General features: G+C 37.8%; 1 protein-coding gene across 10 annotated transcripts in view; it reads right to left on the bottom strand.

The window, feature by feature from the left end:
- Positions 1 to 861: 861 nt before the first annotated feature.
- The window catches only part of LOC127863864 (uncharacterized), a 143385-nt gene continuing 125268 nt past the window's right edge, over positions 862 to 18978 (bottom strand). For 4 of the 10 annotated variants that reach the window (XM_052403537.1, XM_052403539.1, XM_052403538.1 and 1 more), the window contains exons 2-5: positions 18192 to 18879; positions 17798 to 17956; positions 15366 to 15831; positions 862 to 9616 (exon numbers count right to left, since the gene is read on the bottom strand). In XM_052403537.1, coding sequence (XP_052259497.1) covers positions 6189 to 9616; positions 15366 to 15831; positions 17798 to 17956; positions 18192 to 18767 — 4629 coding nt within the window. In that variant the 5' untranslated portion in view covers positions 18768 to 18879 and the 3' untranslated portion in view covers positions 862 to 6188. The remainder of the gene's footprint in view (positions 9617 to 15365; positions 15832 to 17797; positions 17957 to 18191; positions 18880 to 18978) is intronic. The other 6 variants (XM_052403532.1, XM_052403531.1, XM_052403533.1 and 3 more) reach the window with 3 other exon arrangements.

Genomic DNA, 18978 nt, shown 5'->3' with positions numbered 1-18978 from the left:
GAAGTTACATTACGACCATTACATTGGGCCTAGGAAGCTGCTTTGTGGTTGTGACGCTACTTCTAATTGTTTCAACATAATTATGAAATCAACTTGTACCCATAGACTTGGTTCTTGCGTGCGTCCTTAGCCGGGCATTGTGGTTTTGAACCAATACGAATATTGAATCAAGTCCGAATACCCAGAATATTGAGCCAATGTCGAATAGCCAGTTGAATATGTTTCATTCGAATTATTGCGCATATAGAGCTTGGGTCGAATAAACAGCCGAGTATTGGGTATTCATACATAAACGCTTATCAAGCAAAAGACGAATTCCTTGCCAGCTATACACTCGCAACACTTCGAGTACCTAATAACCAGCTGGGTTTAAGACTGGCTACATTTTGCTTAGTTTGAATACCCAATATCCAGATTTTGTGTTTTTCATTCTAGCATTTGGATTCTCCAGTGTAAACGGAACTATCCGGAACTACACTGGTAATTGATGTATTTGTGTAATTAAAATGTGTTGTACATACGTACTTACTGTATGTAAAACAGAACAACTTGTAGTACATATAGTTGTATAAATGTATATGTTTAATGTTGTAACGTCATTTACTACATGTATATCTTTTGTAAAGGAAAACAATTGATTAATTCAAATATTGTGACCACCCAAGATCACCTTAAAATAAATTTAAATTATATTTTGTAAAAACCTTAATTCGCTTTATAACTGTACTAGATACGAATGGTACCAAGTATTAAAGTGCCAAAAGTTAAATGTATAGTATACTTTTAAAATATTTCATGACATTGTGCCTTTTTACTCCGTGGTTTGAATATCAGTTTTAGAAAAAAAAAATTAACTTACAATACTTTCATATTACTTTCTTTATTTTGGCATCGACAAAGAACATATGTACAAATTATATATATATTTTTTTAATGATAAACAAGCTTTATTTATATAGCCTATCCTTTGATAAATTTAATATATGTAATTCACATTATCCGACGTTGTGTTTCAATAAATATTTTTTTATTAAAAGTTATCAAATTGGTTTCACCATAATCACCATCAAGATAGCGACACCCATGCCGTTGTTATACCCTGTATTACTTGTATTAATTGTTTAAATACCGCGTACTTTCCAGCCATATTAGACAGAAAGTTACTAGCGTTTATTTCGTAATAATATTCGCTCTATATCTCGACTTTACTCGCTTCGAAATTTCTAAGAGGGATGACCTAATTACAGCTCAACAGCGGTCTTCTTACTTGCGATATTTCTATATCGGTTAACTATGGACATGACTGCCTTACCCCATCAACACCGGGAGTCAATTAAGCTTGTACAACATAGCGTGACCCGATATCCGTCAGCTAGCTGTGATATTAGTGTATATATAATTGACTCTTTGCTGGCGGATCTTCAATGAAATTTATGGCTCCCCTGGAAACGAGGTTTTCAAAGGCAAGATAGCTCTTTGGAAAAGTCTGGGTTTCGAACAATCTTTCTCGGTAAAATGAAAAACTAACCGACGGCTCCTTCTCTATCTCTTACACACCTGAACTCATTAGATTTTCTTGTATAGTCGAATTCACCGACATCAAAGAATCATCCCTGTAATGTCGCACATGGCATTGTCTGAAAGGATGGGTCCAACAATGTTCTGGTTCGAAAGGACACGCATTTTATGGTCAGCATTAAGTAGCGGCGTATTGCTTGTCATTTAAATAAATGAGCGAAACAATTAAGAGTTTAGAGTATATATACAACGTTTAAACAAATGATTTGAAAAATCATATTATATGGCTAATTGACTGCAAGGAACATGTATAAGTGTAATATGTTTCCATAGTAATACATATACGTTGTTTGGTAGTGATTAATCAAAGATAGCAGTTGACTACCAATACTTAAATGCCGGATCCTAAACAACATCTTAAAAAAATGTATGTTTGAATAATTACGAAAATGTAAAAGCAGGAATGAAGCACAATGAAAGGCAAACGAGGATGAAAATAATGGCCTCTTCAGTAATATTTAAGCTTAAAGTTAAAGATGCACATTGGACATTTTGCAACACATTTTTAACAAGACTGAAAACAGATACATACACACGTAACATATCTTAAGTGAAATGTTATCTATATATACTTATAGACAGTTGCATGCCAAGAAATAAAATAAAAAACACATCTAAAGTCATACTTTATCTAAATAATTATAGACAGTGACGCACAAAGATAAAGCCATTAGCATAAAAGGTGAAAACAATCCCTACCTTATCCATACGAAAAAAAAAGACTAACATATAATACGCACAATTTAAAACTAATGCTTAATATCTTAGAACATGTTTGTTTTTAATTGAAATGATCTACGAAAACATGCTGTAAATATAAGACAGCGTGCAATTTGTGTTTCAAATAACAATAAAAAAAGTATTTATAAAGAAAAAACTTACACAACTAGATTTTCCAGTAAGTATACATATTTTAACTAAGCGTCAATTGTAATAAATTGTATATATGCATATTCAGAGGAAAGAATGCATAAAACACACAAATAGGTACGTTTAAAAAAGACATTTTCAAGGATGAATATATATTTAAAGTATGTATATTTTTTATAAGCAAATAGTGTTTGCATATTCAGATAAAACAAGAGGGCCTGAAAGGCCCAATGTCGCTCACCTGAGATAACAAGATATTATTGGGACAAATCTTCTGACCAAGTTTCACGAAGATCGGAAAATAAATGAGGCCTCTGGAGTGTTAACAAGGTTTTACTATAGCCATAAAAGGAAAAATGCCCCGCCCCCTGGCAGCGATGGTTATCAACCAACCGGCATCATTTTTGAACTCGTCCAAGATATTATTGGGATGAATCTTGTGACCAAGTTTCATGAAGAACGGACAGTAAATGTGGCCTCTAGAGTGTTAACAAGATTTTACTATAGCTATATAAGGAAAAATGCCCCTCCCCTTGGAAGCCATTTTGTCAAGCAAACATTATTATTTTTTAACTCATCCAAGATATCATTGAGACATATCTTCTGACCAAATTTGATGAAGATTGGACAATAGTTGTGGCCTCTAGAGTGTTGACAAGGTTTTACTACAGCCATATTTATAGCCATATTAGGAAAATGCCCCGCCCCTGTTGGCCATGTTTTTTAAAGCAACCAAACCATTTTCGAACGCATCCAAGATATCATTGGGCCAAATCTTCTGACCAAGTTTCATGATGATCGGAAAATAAATGTGACCTCTAGAGTGTTAACAAGGTTTTACTATAGCCATATAAGGAAAAAAGCCCCGTCCTCGTGGTGGCCATGTTTTTCAACCAACCGGCATCAGTTTTAAACTCCTCCAAGATATTATTGGGATGAATCTTCTGACCGAGTTTCATGAAGATCATACTATAAATGTGGTCTCTAGAGTGTTAACAAGATTTTACTAAAGCCTTATATAGCCATACAAGGAAAAATGCCCCGCTCCTTGACAGCCATGTTTTTCAAGCAAACGTAACCATTTTCAAACTCATCCAAGATATCATTAAGACAAATTTTCTGACCTTATTTCATCAAGATTAGATAATAAATGTGGCCTCTAGAGTGTTAACAAGGTTTAACAATATATATAGCCATATACGGAAAATGCCCCTTCCTCTGGCAGCCATATTTTTAAACCAACCGGCATCATTTTCGAGTCCGTCCAAGATATTATTGGGATGAATCTTCTGACCAAGTTTCATGAAGATTGGAAAATAAATGTGGCCTCTAGAGTGTTAACAAGATTTTACTATAGCCATATATAGCCATATAAGGACAAATGCCCCGCCCCTTGGCAGCCATGTTTTTCAAGCAAACGTGACCATTTTTGAACTCATCCAAGATATCACTGAAACCAATCTTCTGATTTCTGATTTCATGAAGATTGGACAATAAATGTGGCCTCTAGAGAGTTGACAAGGTAAATGTTGATGCCGAAAAACGCACAACGGACGATGGACAAAAAGCGTTCACAAAAGCTAACCATGAGCACGTTGTGCTCAGGTGAGCTAAAAAAGGTTGAGAAAAGAAAAATAGGACATGTAATTATGAGTTATGATATATAGGTCCAACATATTTTTTTTTAATTACAACTTGGTTCTTTGAGTTAAAAAATAGTATTTGTACAAAGTTGTAAAGAACTACAATATTCATAACCTTTAAATACAACGTTTGTTCTATAATATTAGTAAACAATTCCCATTCAAGCTCAAAGGATTCTGAATTATTTCATGAAATTGATATTTTTCTTAAGTTATATTCATACTTTATGTATTTGTTTGGCTCCATTAATGTTTGGTATGACATTTTTTTATTTTACACATGTAAAAGTATAGTTTAATAAACAAAATACCATTATTACGGCTCTAGCTGACTTTGTTAAATACCCAAGAAGACAATTTTCCTTATTCATGAAAAAAAAACACAATTATCCTGATAATATCTCATCACCTAATGCTTCAGATTTCTGACATTCCTAGCATACATGTTCTAAATTTTCCTCACTTTGTTTGCAAAAAGAACACAATGGATCATCAATTATTTTTATTTTGTTCAAAAGTCTATTTGTTCCAAGTACCCTTTGAATTATTCTGTATTGGAATCACTGTATCTTTATATTATTTGTAATTACAAAGGATAGTTCAAAAATGCAATTCCATTCATTATCATTAATAATGGTGTTGAGTTTTATACACCATTTTGTTATTACTGAAGGTTGTACATTGTTTTAGCACCGGATTCCTGTTTTAATATACGTTATAATAATGGTGGAAAAGGGTTCAATTATGTGTTGTTTAGGACACGGTATACAATTTTTTTTCACAAATTTATCTGAAATTTATTTTCGAATTGAACAGTTCACTTAATTCATCAACAGAAATAAAGGTTTCATTTCACAAGATATCACATATACAGGGAATTCAAGCATCAAACGATGACTTGAAGAAAAAACTTTTATTTCCTATCAATATATTTGGTATTTACAAAAGTTGATAATACAACACTTCGCCTGCTGTTATTTCTAATTTACTACAAAAAATGGGAAAGTTTGAAAATCAATCAATCAAAAAATCTATGTTGATAAGCTCTTGATCTTCATATAAGATCTGAATGTTTCACTTTTCCATCGTTTTAAATACATCATGTTTGGTATAAAGAACAAATCGTATGCATAGTGGGTCCATTGTAAATGTTGTACCCTCATAGGGTAATATCCACTTCGGCAGATGCCAACGGTAGAGGTCATTCTTCGCAAGGTGCGTGCTAGCTAGACTAAACAAATATTTCAATAAAGACAGAAACAGTGCAAGTAAGAAGGAACAAAACATCTTCTTATACGAAATACTCGCTTATGTAAACAATAACTTATAGTACACAATTATTTGAACAATTCAGATCCTGTTACACAGAAACATATGGTAATCAAATGTACATACACTACATACATACGTTTTTAATCAATAGTGATAAGAAAATTATACCATTTGAATTTAAGGACCATACAAACACCTATTTTATATATCTGTATTACAAATACATACGTGAAGAACCATTATTCTAAACTATACAGTTGAATAATAGCAAAACACAGCCCTGGATTATATGCCAGTTGAATATTAAAGGAACACATTATTATAAAAAAAATACTATTAATACTACCGATGTCTTTTCGCCAGCAGCGTTGCACGTGGAAAATATATTATGATTGTTACAAAAAATTTCAAACTGTTGCATTGAATATCCACCACATTTACTATCCTCAGGTGTGCAAGTCCATGAAAGGCGTTCGGTTGAAGCGTGATTCCTTCACCACGAAGATCAATAGTCTTCAGATTGTGTCATGATGATACGTCCAACATTTTACACTAACATCCCTCAATTTTCAATATCTTCAGCAGTGCAAGTCCATGAAAGACGTTCGGTTGTAGCGAGAGTCCTTCACCACGAAGATCAATAGTCTCCAGATTGCAACATGATAAGACGTCCAAGGCTTTACACTCACAGCCTTTAAACTTCAATATCTTCAGCTGCGCAAGTCCATTTAAGACATTAGGCTGTAGCGTGAGAGGTTTGCCACACAGATCTATTTTTTCCAGATTATGCCATGATGATAAGTCCAACCCTTTACACTCACATCCCTAAATGTTATATATCTTCAGCTGAGCATGTCCATGAATGGTATTCGGTTTTAGTGTTATTCTATTACACAGGTGTATAGTTTTCAGATTCGGACACTGCGATAAGTCCAACAATTTACACTCAAAGCCCTCCAACGTTAATATCTTCAGCTTCGCAAGTCCATGCAAGGCGTTCGGATGTATCCTGATTCTGTCACTACTAAGATCAAGCTTTTCCAGACTTTGACATAATGATAAGTCCATGCTTTTGCACTCACAGCCCTGTAACTTTAACATCTTCAGCTGCGCAAGTCTATGAAAGGCGTTCGGTTGTAGCGCGATTCCTACGCCATCAAGATCAATAGTCTCCATATTGTGACATGATGATAAGTTTAATTGTGTACACTTACAATAACACAACTTTAATTTCTTCAGTTGTGCAAGCCCATTTAATGCATTTGGTTTTAGCGTGATTTTGCTGCCAATAATATCTAGTACTTCCAGTCTATGACATGATGATAAATCCAACCCTTTACACTCACAGTATTGCATGTTTAATTTCTTCAGTTGTGCAAGCCAATTTAATGCATTTGGTGTTAGCGTGATTTTGTCACCTACAAGATGAAGCGTTTCCAGACTTTGACATAATGATAAGTCCATGCTTTGGCACTCACAGAAATGTAACTTTAACATCTTCAGCTGCGCAAGTCTATGAAAGGCGTTCGGTTGTAGCGCGATTCCTTCGCCATGAAGATTAATAGTCTCCATATTGTGACATGATGATATGTTTAATTGTGTACACTTACAATACCACAACTTTAAATTCTTCAGTTGTGCAAGCCCATTTAATGCATTTGGTTTTAGCATGATTTCTCCGCCAATAATATCTAGTACTTCCAGTCTATGGCATGATGATAAATCCAACCCTTTACACTCACATGCATGCAATTCTAACTTCTTCAGTTGTGCAAGCCCATTTAATGCATTTGGTGTTAGCGTGATTTTGTCACCTACAAGATGAAGCGTGTCCAGACTTTGACATAATGATAAGTCAATGCGTTGGCACTCACAGAAATGTAATTTTAACATCTTCAGCTGCGCAAGTCTATGAAAGGCGTTCGGTTGTAGCGCGATTCCTTCGCCATGAAGATTAATAGTCTCCATATTGTGACATGATGATATGTTTAATTGTGTACACTTACAATACCACAACTTTAAATTCTTCAGTTGTGCAAGCCCATTTAATGCATTTGGTTTTAGCATGATTTTTCCGCCAATAATATCTAGTACTTCCAGCCTATGGCATGATGATAAATCCAACCCTTTACACTCACATGCATGCAATTCTAACTTCTTCAGTTGTGCAAGCCCATTTAATGCATTTGGTGTTAGCGTGATTTTGTCACCTAGAACCAGACCTTGACATAATGATAATGATAAGTCCATGCTTTGGCACTCACAGTCCTTTAACTTTAACATCTTCAGCTGCACAAGTCTATGAAAGGCGTTCGATTGTAGCGCGATTCCTTCGCCATAAAGATAAATAGTTTCCAGATTGTGACATGATGATAAGTTTAATTGTGTACACTTACAAGACCACAACTCTAATTTCTTCAGTTGTGCAAGCCCATTTAATGCATTTGGTTTTAGCGTGATTTCTCCGCCAAAAATATCTAGTACTTCCAGTCTATGGCATGATGATAAATCCAACCCTTTACACTCACATGCATGCAAGTTTAAATTCTTCAGTTGCGAAAGTCTGTGAAAAACGTAAGGTCGTAGTTCGATTCCTATATACATTTTGAGGCTTTCAAGATTTCGAAAAGAAGATAAATCAAACTCACGCACTACTGTTTCGTCGTCTATTAGTCTTTTCAGCCTTATCGTATCGGTATAAGAGCCTATCTGAAGAAGCTTCGCATTTGACTTGTTCATTTGCAAGATGCGAAAAGAAGCGTCGCATTTGATCAAATCAGAATAAGACCCTTTGAAACGACTGAGTTTAAGATCAATATCATTCGGATTCTGGCCATTTGCTTGCGCTTCGATAAACCCCGATATGTATGTGGACAATAAGTATTCAGAAGTTGTAGTGCTGTCTATAATGCGAGACAATTCATTTGCTAATAAAATGTTTAAACCGCACAAAAAAATAAATATCTGATTTTCAAAAATCGCGTTAGAATTTTCGGTAAAGTATCTAGCAACGACAGCAAGATCAGCACTGTTTCGTGCTATGTGAACAGCAGCTAGAAATTCCTGTACACTTTTATGAATAAATGAACACGTTGAATTTTGATATGTTCTACTGACACATTTTCTTTCCGTAATAACACCTGTCCTAAGGGCAAAGTCTTTCTGTTCTTGTGACAGATATTGCGACAATTGTCGATCGCTTATAACCAGTGAGTGTTCCCGCTCTGCTGAAAACAACATTAAAAATGCTGTTTTGGAAATGGCTTGCAGATGTTCAAAATGTTGTTGAAGGTAACGTGTGTTTTGGAAGCACATCAATGGTGGCTGAACAAAAAAGCTTATATTTTCACTCGCTTTTTTAAAAAGACCGTCAATCAAAACAGTGTATATATCGCAACGCGACCCTGTCAATCGTGTTCCGTCGACCCAAGCACTTACAATTAGCGAGATCAACATTGGCGAAAACAGTAAAGCACGTAGTCTATTTTTTGTTACATATTGTTCAAACTCGTTTAATGTATTGCACCCAAAGCTATCAAGGAGTGATTTGCACAGCTCATATGGATCACTGACTCCTTTCAATTCAAATAAGCTGTCAATTTGAGATTGTCTGATGCGTTCATCTGTCAATTTCCATGGCCTTGTTGTAGTTAAAACTGTACACTGGCTGTAACAGGAAAGCATGATAGGCTGAGCTAGTTTCCCTTGCGGATCCTTCCACTCGTCTAACCCGTCTTGTACCACCAAACACATTTCTTGTTGCATGATTTTATTCAGCATAACATACGCGTCATTTCGTTCTGTATCAGTATAAACCATGTCGATTATCTGTTCTTTGATCATATTAGTTACATCGCGTTCACAAACAGAATCTCTCAAAGTAATTAATAATACAAGTTTAAAGTCTTGCAACGTGTTCGCGTCACCGAACGTTTTAGAGATAGATGATAATGAACCTTCTGGATTACACCAGTCCAATACCAGTTTACATGCAAAAGTTGTCTTTCCCATGCCAGCTTCGCTTTGTAAAAATATACGCTTGTGTAGTTTTTCATATTCACCCCTACATAATATTTCTTTGTACGTTGTAATTGGATTTTCGGTTTTATTACCGCCATTGCTCTCAACTATTCGGCATATTGCATGCGTTGCATATATTTTATATAGGAATTCGTCGCCACTTGGCAATAATGTTGATATCGACACGTGACTCATCGTTAAATTGTAATGCTGTTTTAATCGCCTCACGAAATCTGAAAAATTAAGACATGTTGCAGTAAACGAATTATAAGGAACAGCAATGGATGAAGTAAGGGCAAAAGTACTAGAAATGTCGGAGTATAGGAATCGCCAGCAAGAGCAGAGGAAATAGAAGTATAATAGAAGAGGAAGTAATAGTAGTAGTAGTAAAAGCAGTAGTAGTAGTAGTATAAGTAGTAGTAGTAGTAGTATAAGTAGTAGTAGTAGTATAAGTAGTAGTAGTAGTATAAGTAGTATAAGTAGTAGTAGTAGTAGTAGTAGTAGTATAAGTAGTAGTAGTAGTATAAGTAGTAGTAGTAGTAGTAGTATAAGTAGTATAAGAAGTAGTAGTATAAGTAGTAATAGTATCAGTAGTAGTAGTAGTATAAGTCGTAATAGTAGTATTAGTAGTAGTAGTAGTAGTAGTAGTAGTAGTAGTAGTAGTAGTAGTAGTAGTAGTAGTAGTATAAGAAGAAGTAGTATAAGTAGTAGTAGTAGTATAAGGAGTAGTAGTAGTATAAGAAGAAGCAGTAGTTTAAGTAGTAGTAGTAGTATAAGTAGTAGTAGTAGTATAAGTAGTAGTAGTAGTAGTAGTATAAGTAGTATCAGTAGTATAAGTAGTAGTAGTAGTAGTTTATTAGTAGTATAAGTTGTAGTATAAGTAGTATTAGTAGTATAAGTAGTAGTATAAGTATAAGTAGTAGTATAAGTAGTTGTAGTAGTATAAGTAGTAGTAGTAGTATAAGGAGTAGTAGTAGTATAAGTAGAAGCAGTAGTTTAAGTAGTAGTAGTAGTATAAGTATAAGTAGTAGTATAAGTAGTTGTAGTAGTATAAGTAGTAGTAGTAGTATAAGTTGTAGTAGTAGTAGTAGTAGAATAAGTAGTAGTATAAGTAGTATAAGTAGTAGTAGTAGTATACGGAGTAGTAGTAGTATAAGTAGAAGTAGTAGTATAAGTAGTAGTAGTAGTATAAGTAGTAGTAGTAGAATAAGTAGTAGTAGTAGTATAAGTAGTAGTAGTAGTATAATACGTAGTAGTAGTATAATTAGTAGTAGTAGTATAAGTAGTAGTAGTAGTAGTATAAGTAGTAGTATAAGTAGTAGTAGTAGTATAAGTAGTCGTATAAGTAGTCGTATAAGTAGTAGTAGTTGTAAAAGAAGTAGTATAGGTAGTAGTAGTAGTATAAGTAGTAGTAGTAGTATAAGTAGTAGTAGTAGTAGTAGTAGTAGTAGTATCAGTGTCAGTACAGCACGTGTACGATGGTAGTAGAGAGTCAGTGTCAGTACAACGGGTGAATCAGACATGGTTGAAGAAAGTCAGTGTCAGTGCAGCTGGTGGGCCAGACATGGAAGCTAGAAGTCAGCATAAGTACAAAGGGTGTACCAGACATGGTGATAGGAAGTCCGTGTCAGTGCAATGGTTGTGTCAGGCATGGTAGAAGGCAGTCAGTGTCAGTACAGCCGGTTGGCCAGACATGCAAGCAGACTCAGTATCAGTACAAAGGGTGTACACGACATTGTCGTATGAAGTAAGTTTCAGTGCAGCAGGTGGGCCAGACATGGTAGCAGAGTCAGTATCAGTACAAAGGGTGTACCAGACTTGGAAGTAGGAAGTCAGTGTCAGTACATCAGGTGGGTCAGACATAGTAGCAAAGTCAGTATCAGTACAATGGGTGTACCAGCCATGGTAGTAGGTAGTCAGTGTCAGTACAACGGGTGTACCAGACATTGTAGTCGGAAGACAGTGAAAGTACAGCAGGTTGGCTAGATATGGTAGCAGAGAGTCAGTATCAGTACAATGGGCGAGCTAGCCTGGCATGGAAGTAGGAAGTAAGTGTCAGTACAGCAGGTGGGCTAGAAATTGTCGTAGAGTCAGTATCAGTACAATAGGTGTATCAGAAATGGTAGTAGGAGGTCAGCATCAGTTCAGCAGGTGCACCAGGCATGGTAGTAGGGAGTCAGTGTCAGCACAACGGGTGAGTAAGACATGGTAGTAGGAAGTCAGCGCCAGTACAGCAGGTGTACCAGACATGGTAGTAGGGAGTCAGTGTCAGTACAACGGGTGGGGTAGACATGGTAGTAGGAAGTCAGTGTCAATACAGCAGGTCGGCCAAACATGGTAGTAGGGAGTCAGTGTTAGTAGAACAGGTGGGCCAGACATTGTAGTATGAAGTCAGTATCAGAAGAAATTGTGTACCAGACATTGTAGCAGGGAGTCAGTGTCAGTACAACAGGTGGGCAATACATGGTAGCAGAGATTCGGTATAAGTACAATGGGTGTATCAGACGTTGTTAAAGGTCAGGTAGAGTACAGCAGCTGGGCCAGACATAGTAACAGAGTTCGTATCAATAAAAAGGGTGTACCAGACATGGAAGTAGGAAGTCTGTGTCAGTACAGCAGGTGGGCCAGACATGGTAGAAGAGTCAGTATCAGTACAATGGGTGTGCCCGGAATTGTTGTAGGAAGTCAGTGTCAGTACAACGGGTGTGCTAGACATGGTAGTAGGGAGTCATTATGAGTAAAACGGGTGTTCCAGACATCGTAGTAGGAAGTCGGTGTCGGTATAGCAGGTTTGGCAGGCATTGTAGTAGGGAGTCAGTGTCAGTAGAGCGGGCGTGCTAGACATGGTTGTAGGAGGTCAGTGTCAATACGGTAGGCGGGTTAGACATGGTCGCAGAGTCCGCATCAGTACAAAGGGTATACCAGACATGGTAGCAGAGAGTCAGTATCCGATAAACGGGTGTACGAGGCATGGTAGAAGGAAGTCAGTGCCAGTACAGCAGGTGGGCCAGACATGGTAGCAGAGAGTCAGTGTCATTACAATGGGTGTGCCAGGCATGGTAGTAGAAAGTCAGTGTCAGTAGAATGGGTTCGCTACACATGGCAGTAGGTAGCCAGTATCAGTAAAATTGGTGTACCAGAAATGGCACTAGGAAGTAAGTGTCAGTAAAACATGTGTGCCAGAAATGGTAGCAGAAAGTCAGTATCCGTACAAAGGGTGTTCCAGACATGGAAGTAGGAAGTCAGTATCAGTACAGCAGGTGTGCGAGACATGGTATCAGAGAGTCAGTATCAGTACAATGGGCGTGCCAGGCATGGTAGTAGGAAGTCAATGTCACTATAGCAGGTGTGCAAGTCATGGTAGCAAGTGTCGCTATCAGTACAAAGGGTGTACCAGACATGGTTGTAGGGAGTCAGTGTCAGAACAGAAGGTGGACAAGACATGGTAGAGAAGAGGCAGTGACAGTACAGCAGGTGGACGAGACATGGTAAAAGAGAGTACGTAACAGTACACTGGGTGTACAAGGCATAATATTAGGAAGTCAATGTCAGTATAGCAGGTAGGCCACATATGATAACAGTATGAGTACAAATTGTGCCCGCTACATGGAAGAAGAGAGTCAGTGTCTGTACAGCAGTTGGGCCAGACATGGTAGCAGAGAATCAGTATCAATACCTTGGGTGTTCCAGACATGGTAGTAGGAAGTAAGTGTCAGTACAACAGGTGGACCAGACATGGTAGTAGGAAATCAGTGTCAGTACAACAGGTGTTCCATGCATGGTAGTAGGAAGTCAGTGTCAGTACAGCAGGTGGAGTAGACATGGTAGTAGGCAGTCAGTGTCAGTACAGCAGGTGGGGTAGACATGGTAGTAGGAAGTCAGTGTCAGTACAGCAGGTGGGGTAGACATGGTAGTAGGAAGTCAGTGTCAGTACAGCAGGTGGACCAGACATGGTAGCAGAGTCAGTATCAGTACAGAACAAGGGCCAGACTAGGTATGAGGAAGTCAGTGTCAGTACAGCAGGTGGGCCAGACATGTAAGCAGAGTGTCAGTATCAGTACAATGCGCGTGGCAGACATGGTTGTAGGAAGTCTGTATCAGTACAATAGGTGTGCCAGAAATGGTAGTAGGAAGTTAGTTTCAGTGCAAAAGGTGTACCAGACATGGTAGCAGAGAGTCAGTATCTGTACAGCGGGTGTGCCTGACATGGTAGTAGGAAGTCATTGTCAGTACAGCAGGTGGGCCAGACATGGTAGAAGAGTCAGTATCAGTTCAAAGGGTGTACCAGAAAGGTACAAGAAAGTCAGTATTAGTACAAAGCGTGTACCAGACATGGCAGCAGAAAGTCAGTATAAGTGCAAGGAGTGTACCAGAAATGGTAGAAGGAAGTCAGTGTCAGTACAGAAAGTAGGCCAGACATGGTAGAGGAGAGTAAGTGTCAGTACAGCATGTGGATCAGACATGGTAGCAGAATGTAAGTATCAGTACAATGGGTGTACAAGACATGGTATTAGGAAGTCAGTGTCAGTACAGCATGTGGACCAGACATGGTAGCAGAGTGTAAGTATCAGTACAATGGGTGAACAAGGCATGGCATTAGGAAGTCAGTGTCAGTACAGCTGGTGGACTAGATATGGTAGCAGAGTCAGTATCAGTACAAAGGGTTTTCCATACATGGTAGAAGATAGTCAGTGTCAGTAAAGCAGTTGGGCCAGATATGGTAGCAAAGATTCATTATCAGTACCATGGGTGTGCCAGGCATGGTAGTAGGAAGTCAGTGTCGGTACAGCAGGTTGGTCAGACATGGTAATAGGAAGTCAGTTTCAGTACAAAGGGTGTTCCAGACATGGTAGTAGGACGTCAGTGTCAGTACAGCAGGTTGGCCAGACATGGTAGCAGAGTCAGAATCAGTACAAAGGGTGTACCAGACAGGTAGAAGAAAGTCAGTATCAGTACAAAGGGTGTACCAGACATGCCAGCAGAAAGTCAGTATCAGTACAGCGGGTTAGTCTGACTTGGTTATAGGAAGTCAGTGTCAATTCAGTAAGTGGGCCAGACATGGTTGAATAGTCAGTATCAGTACGATGAGTGTGCCAGGCATGGTAGTAGGAAGTCAGTATCAGTACAGCAGGTGGGCCAGACATGGTACCAGAGTCAGTATCAGTAAAAAGAGCTTGCCAGGCATGTTTGTATGTAGTCAGTGTCAGTGAAGCAGACATGGTAGTAGGCAGTCAGTGTATGTACAGCAGGTGGACTAGACATGGTAACAGAGTCTGTGTCAGTATAACAGGTGTGCCAGGCATGGTAGTAGGAAGTCAGTATCAGTACAGCAGGTGGGCTAGACATGGTACCAGAGCCAGTATCAGTAAAAAGAGCTTGCCAGGCATGTTAGTATGTATTCAGAGTCAGTGAAGCAGACATGTTAGTAGGTAGTCAGTGTATGTACAGCAGGTGGGCTAGACATGGTAACAGAGTCTGTGTCAGTATAACAGGTGTGCCAGGCATGGTAGTAGGAAGTAAGTATCAGTACACCAGGTGTGCCAGACAGGGTAGTAAGAAGTCGGTGTAGACACAGCGGGTGTGCCTGACATGGTAGTGTGAATTCAGTGTCAGTACAGCAGGTGTACCAGGCATGGTCGTATTGAGTAGGAAGTACGTATCAGTACAACGAATATGTCAGACATGGTATCTGTACATTTGTGTATGGCTACTAATATCAGATCATTCTTGATTACGTAAATGACATGAATATCCAAGTTTAAAATTTCTTAGACAAACGTCAGATGCATGTACCTTGCATTGTTTTTGCTTGGATATTGCATGTATCATGAAACAGCTCTGGATGGAGAAATTCATTAATTTAATCAATGGGGGCACAACTCTTGATTCTTCGATTGCAAATCGGTAACCACCCTATATCCTAAACGTCATTTGTGAGGGTATAATAAAGACATATTATATTGAATATATCAATCGTTTTACCTTTGACTTCATTTTCATAGTCGCTTTCTTTCTTCGACGAGATGGCTCCTTGAATATCTTGTATGGACTTCTTTGCCAGTGTGTTTACATGTTCCGTTAAGTTTATTTTACTTTCTTCTGTACATGTGAGAGTATATTCCGAAATGTTTCTTTTACTTCCTTCAGTACACGTGTTTGCATATTCATTAATGAGTGTTTTACTTTCTACTGTGCACGCATTTGCATGTTCTGTAATATTTGCTTTTTTTACTTCTGTAAACATGTTTGCCTCCTCAGTAAAGTTTTTCGTATGTTGTTTTGTAAGTGTTTCAGCGTGCTCATCTAGTTTTGTCTTCAGTTGTTCCATGTATGATTCCATTTGTGACTTGCACTCCTTGGTAACGTTTTCAGCCTTTCCTAAAGTCTCGTGTGCATCTTTCAGCAGGTGACTCATTTCCGCAAAAGAAATAGTGCTCTCTTTTCGTAACTAGAAAAATAAATTGTGAAATTAAAGATACTTAGCTAATAACTTAATTCATAAAATGCTATATACTGCTCCTGCTACTACTACTACTACTACTACTCCTTCTACTACTACTACTACTACTTCTTCTACTACTACTACTACTACTACTACTATTACTACTACTACTACTACTACTACTACTACTACTACTACTACTACTACTACTACTACTACTACTACTACTACTACTACTACTACTACTACTACTACTACTACTACTACTTCTACTACTACTACTTCTACTACTACTACTACTACTACTACTACTACTACTACTACTACTACTTCTACTACTACTACTACTACTACCACTACTACTACTACTACTACCATTACAACAAAAGCTAGTGACAGGTCAGTAGTTTTTATTATTTTTTCTCTTTCTTGTTTGTTTAGACGCCACTTTTAAGAATTATGCGCATACAGTACAGAAAGCGTGTACTTGAACAAAAACACCCGTCAGCGGTGTGCACTTTTCCCGAAGGGTGTTCTTTCGCGGGGGTGGACATCCTATTGCCCCCGGTGTTCGATGAACACCCGTTAACATCGCGCTTGCATGCTACCGTTACTAAGAACACTCGTGATCATCGCAAGTTTGCGCGTTCTTTAACCCTTTCCCACATCATCAGCAAGACAATTTGACACTAGAGTGAAAGAACACCTAACATGAATTTCTACAGCCATATATGAACATTGCAGACAAACTGGACACACGATCAACCCAAACAACACCAAAGTACTCACTTCCGAAGAACATATATGGAAACGCAAAGTGAAAGAAGCAATTGAGATCAAACAGCGGCGGCTATCCCATAACAGGGACGATGGACTCGAGCTACCCCGGATGTATGACAGTCTCCTCGTATCACGTGACCCTTCACCGGTCATGTGACTGTGACGTCAGTGAACCAGTGATTAGCTGATGAAGAAGATGTGATATCTTCGAAAATTTCAAGGTAAATAAGCCGGCTCTGAGTCCAAGAATCTACTCAAGTAACGATTCAAGTGTTAAAAAAATTGCATAAACATATTCGGCCGCCATTTTTCTAAAATGTCGAGTGAACATCCGGTATGTTTCTATTTGAAGTTACGATGAAATTGATGTCCAATCGAGACAGGTGTATAACAATGGAATATGTATAAATCACAATCCGGGATGTGTGCGCATAGCGCACTTCGTAATGTTTAAAATTAATGGCCTATCTACAAGCGTATTAAATTTCAGAAGCGTATTCAGAAAATTTATTTATAATGTTCTGAATAAATGGACGATTTATTAAATGGAAAGAAACACGTTTATACGACTAGAATATGTATGGAATTTAAATCAATTTAATTCTCATTAAAGTCTTATTTCCATACGTGTTTACGAGTTCTCTTTGCGTTTTAGTTTAATAATAATAATAGTTTCTTTTTTTAGCCATGTGTAATCTTGTTATGCTACGTGACCTTTTTGCAATTTATTTAAAAATACACAGTGAATTTTCACGGTTAATGCAGTTCTAATAAAAATAATATTTATGACTATGATTAACGACTGTATACATTTTTGTTGTACTACATTTATTTGTAAGTCGGACACGGTCAACACCGCGAAATATAATGTCCGTCTTTGATGTTTAACGCCGTATTTCGAACAGCGGCCACCGTGACGGCTGACCCAAACACATATATCGGAGGTCGTTTTGGTGGCTGGCTACAGTGTGGTGAACACCGCGACGTGTGGCGTTTGTTGAAGTACACGCTTTCTGTGCTGTACTTACATGCTGTTCAATATGCAGAAAAAAAAATCTGAAACAAGTTTGAACTTATCATTAGATACCCACATCAACATTACATGTCCAACTTTTTTGCGATATCGCGTTCGCTTTTTATACACTGAGTTCACTTTATACAAACTCAAATTCATAAAAAAAATATGTGTTACCAGATTCAACTTGCTGACCGCATCTTGTGCGCTACTGTCGTTTGCTAGTGTCTTTGAATCCTTTAGCAGTGTTTCTAGTGTATTAAAATAGTCGTTGAGGTCAGAGTCTGTTACTTCACACGATGGAGAATGTCGGACAGCTTTGCCAATGTCACGTGCCTGTAAAACGTGATTTCAAATAAGGAAACATATGCATAATATGTATATATGCATATGGAATTACTATGGCATGTATAGTGCACAAAAGAACAAGATATAATAGTCTGAAAATACTAAAAAGGCATATTTTGAAATAATTTTATCATGAAGTTATCGTTGTTTATTATGTATATTATTTACATACACAAAATGTGTGTTCTCTTTAAAAGTAATGCATGCTATGTAAAGCAGTTACCTTTGTTAAAAGACACGGACCAAACGACATGAGTGCTATGCTAAATGACATCAGGTTATCAAAGTGTTTACAGTTCAACATTACACTTATGACACCGTTGAAATCTGTATCCCGAATAGACGTCACTCCAATATATCCATCTGGGGGCATAAAACATTTTCCAATTTGCCAGTGATTGCACGCCCATTGCTCAGCACATGTGTTTTTCCACGAGGGTCCATTGAACCGATGATCGTTCTTAATATGGTCACGAACTTTCTCGCAAATGTTAAGTGGACAAGGTCGATGCCGTTTGCTAGGTGTGTCATGCATGCATATATATGATTTCCTCCCGCTTTTCTTGCATATCCCTTGTGTGGGGCATGGTAATATATTAGCAGTCAAGCAGCTTGTACATGTTGTATTCGCCGACAGACCTAGTGTTGACGTGATGTTTTGATATATTCCTGTCCGAAACTGTTTTACTTCCCTGTCCACGAACTCATGCAACCCATCTTTTGTGATGTTCAATGCCAGCCATGCCTTCAACCAGTTTGTCATTTCTTGGACGCCGAAAACATCCCCAAGTCTCGCCATTGTTCACGTATTATTTTCCAACCATTTCATACAAACAATGCTTGCAGACACGTTGAATTTCTGAAGGCCATTATAATTTGAAGTTCATTATCATATATGAATCATTTCAAACCTGAAAACATACGAAAAATAAAGAATAGTGACAGCATATTGCACTATATTTTATAAAACACAGTGTACATATGGTATCGTTTGTTGTTTGAAAAAAGAA

This window comes from Dreissena polymorpha, unplaced genomic scaffold (assembly GCF_020536995.1).
Source record: "Dreissena polymorpha isolate Duluth1 unplaced genomic scaffold, UMN_Dpol_1.0 chrUn051, whole genome shotgun sequence".
NCBI lineage: Eukaryota > Metazoa > Mollusca > Bivalvia > Myida > Dreissenidae > Dreissena > Dreissena polymorpha.
This window is presented reverse-complemented; position numbering and strand designations above follow the sequence as displayed.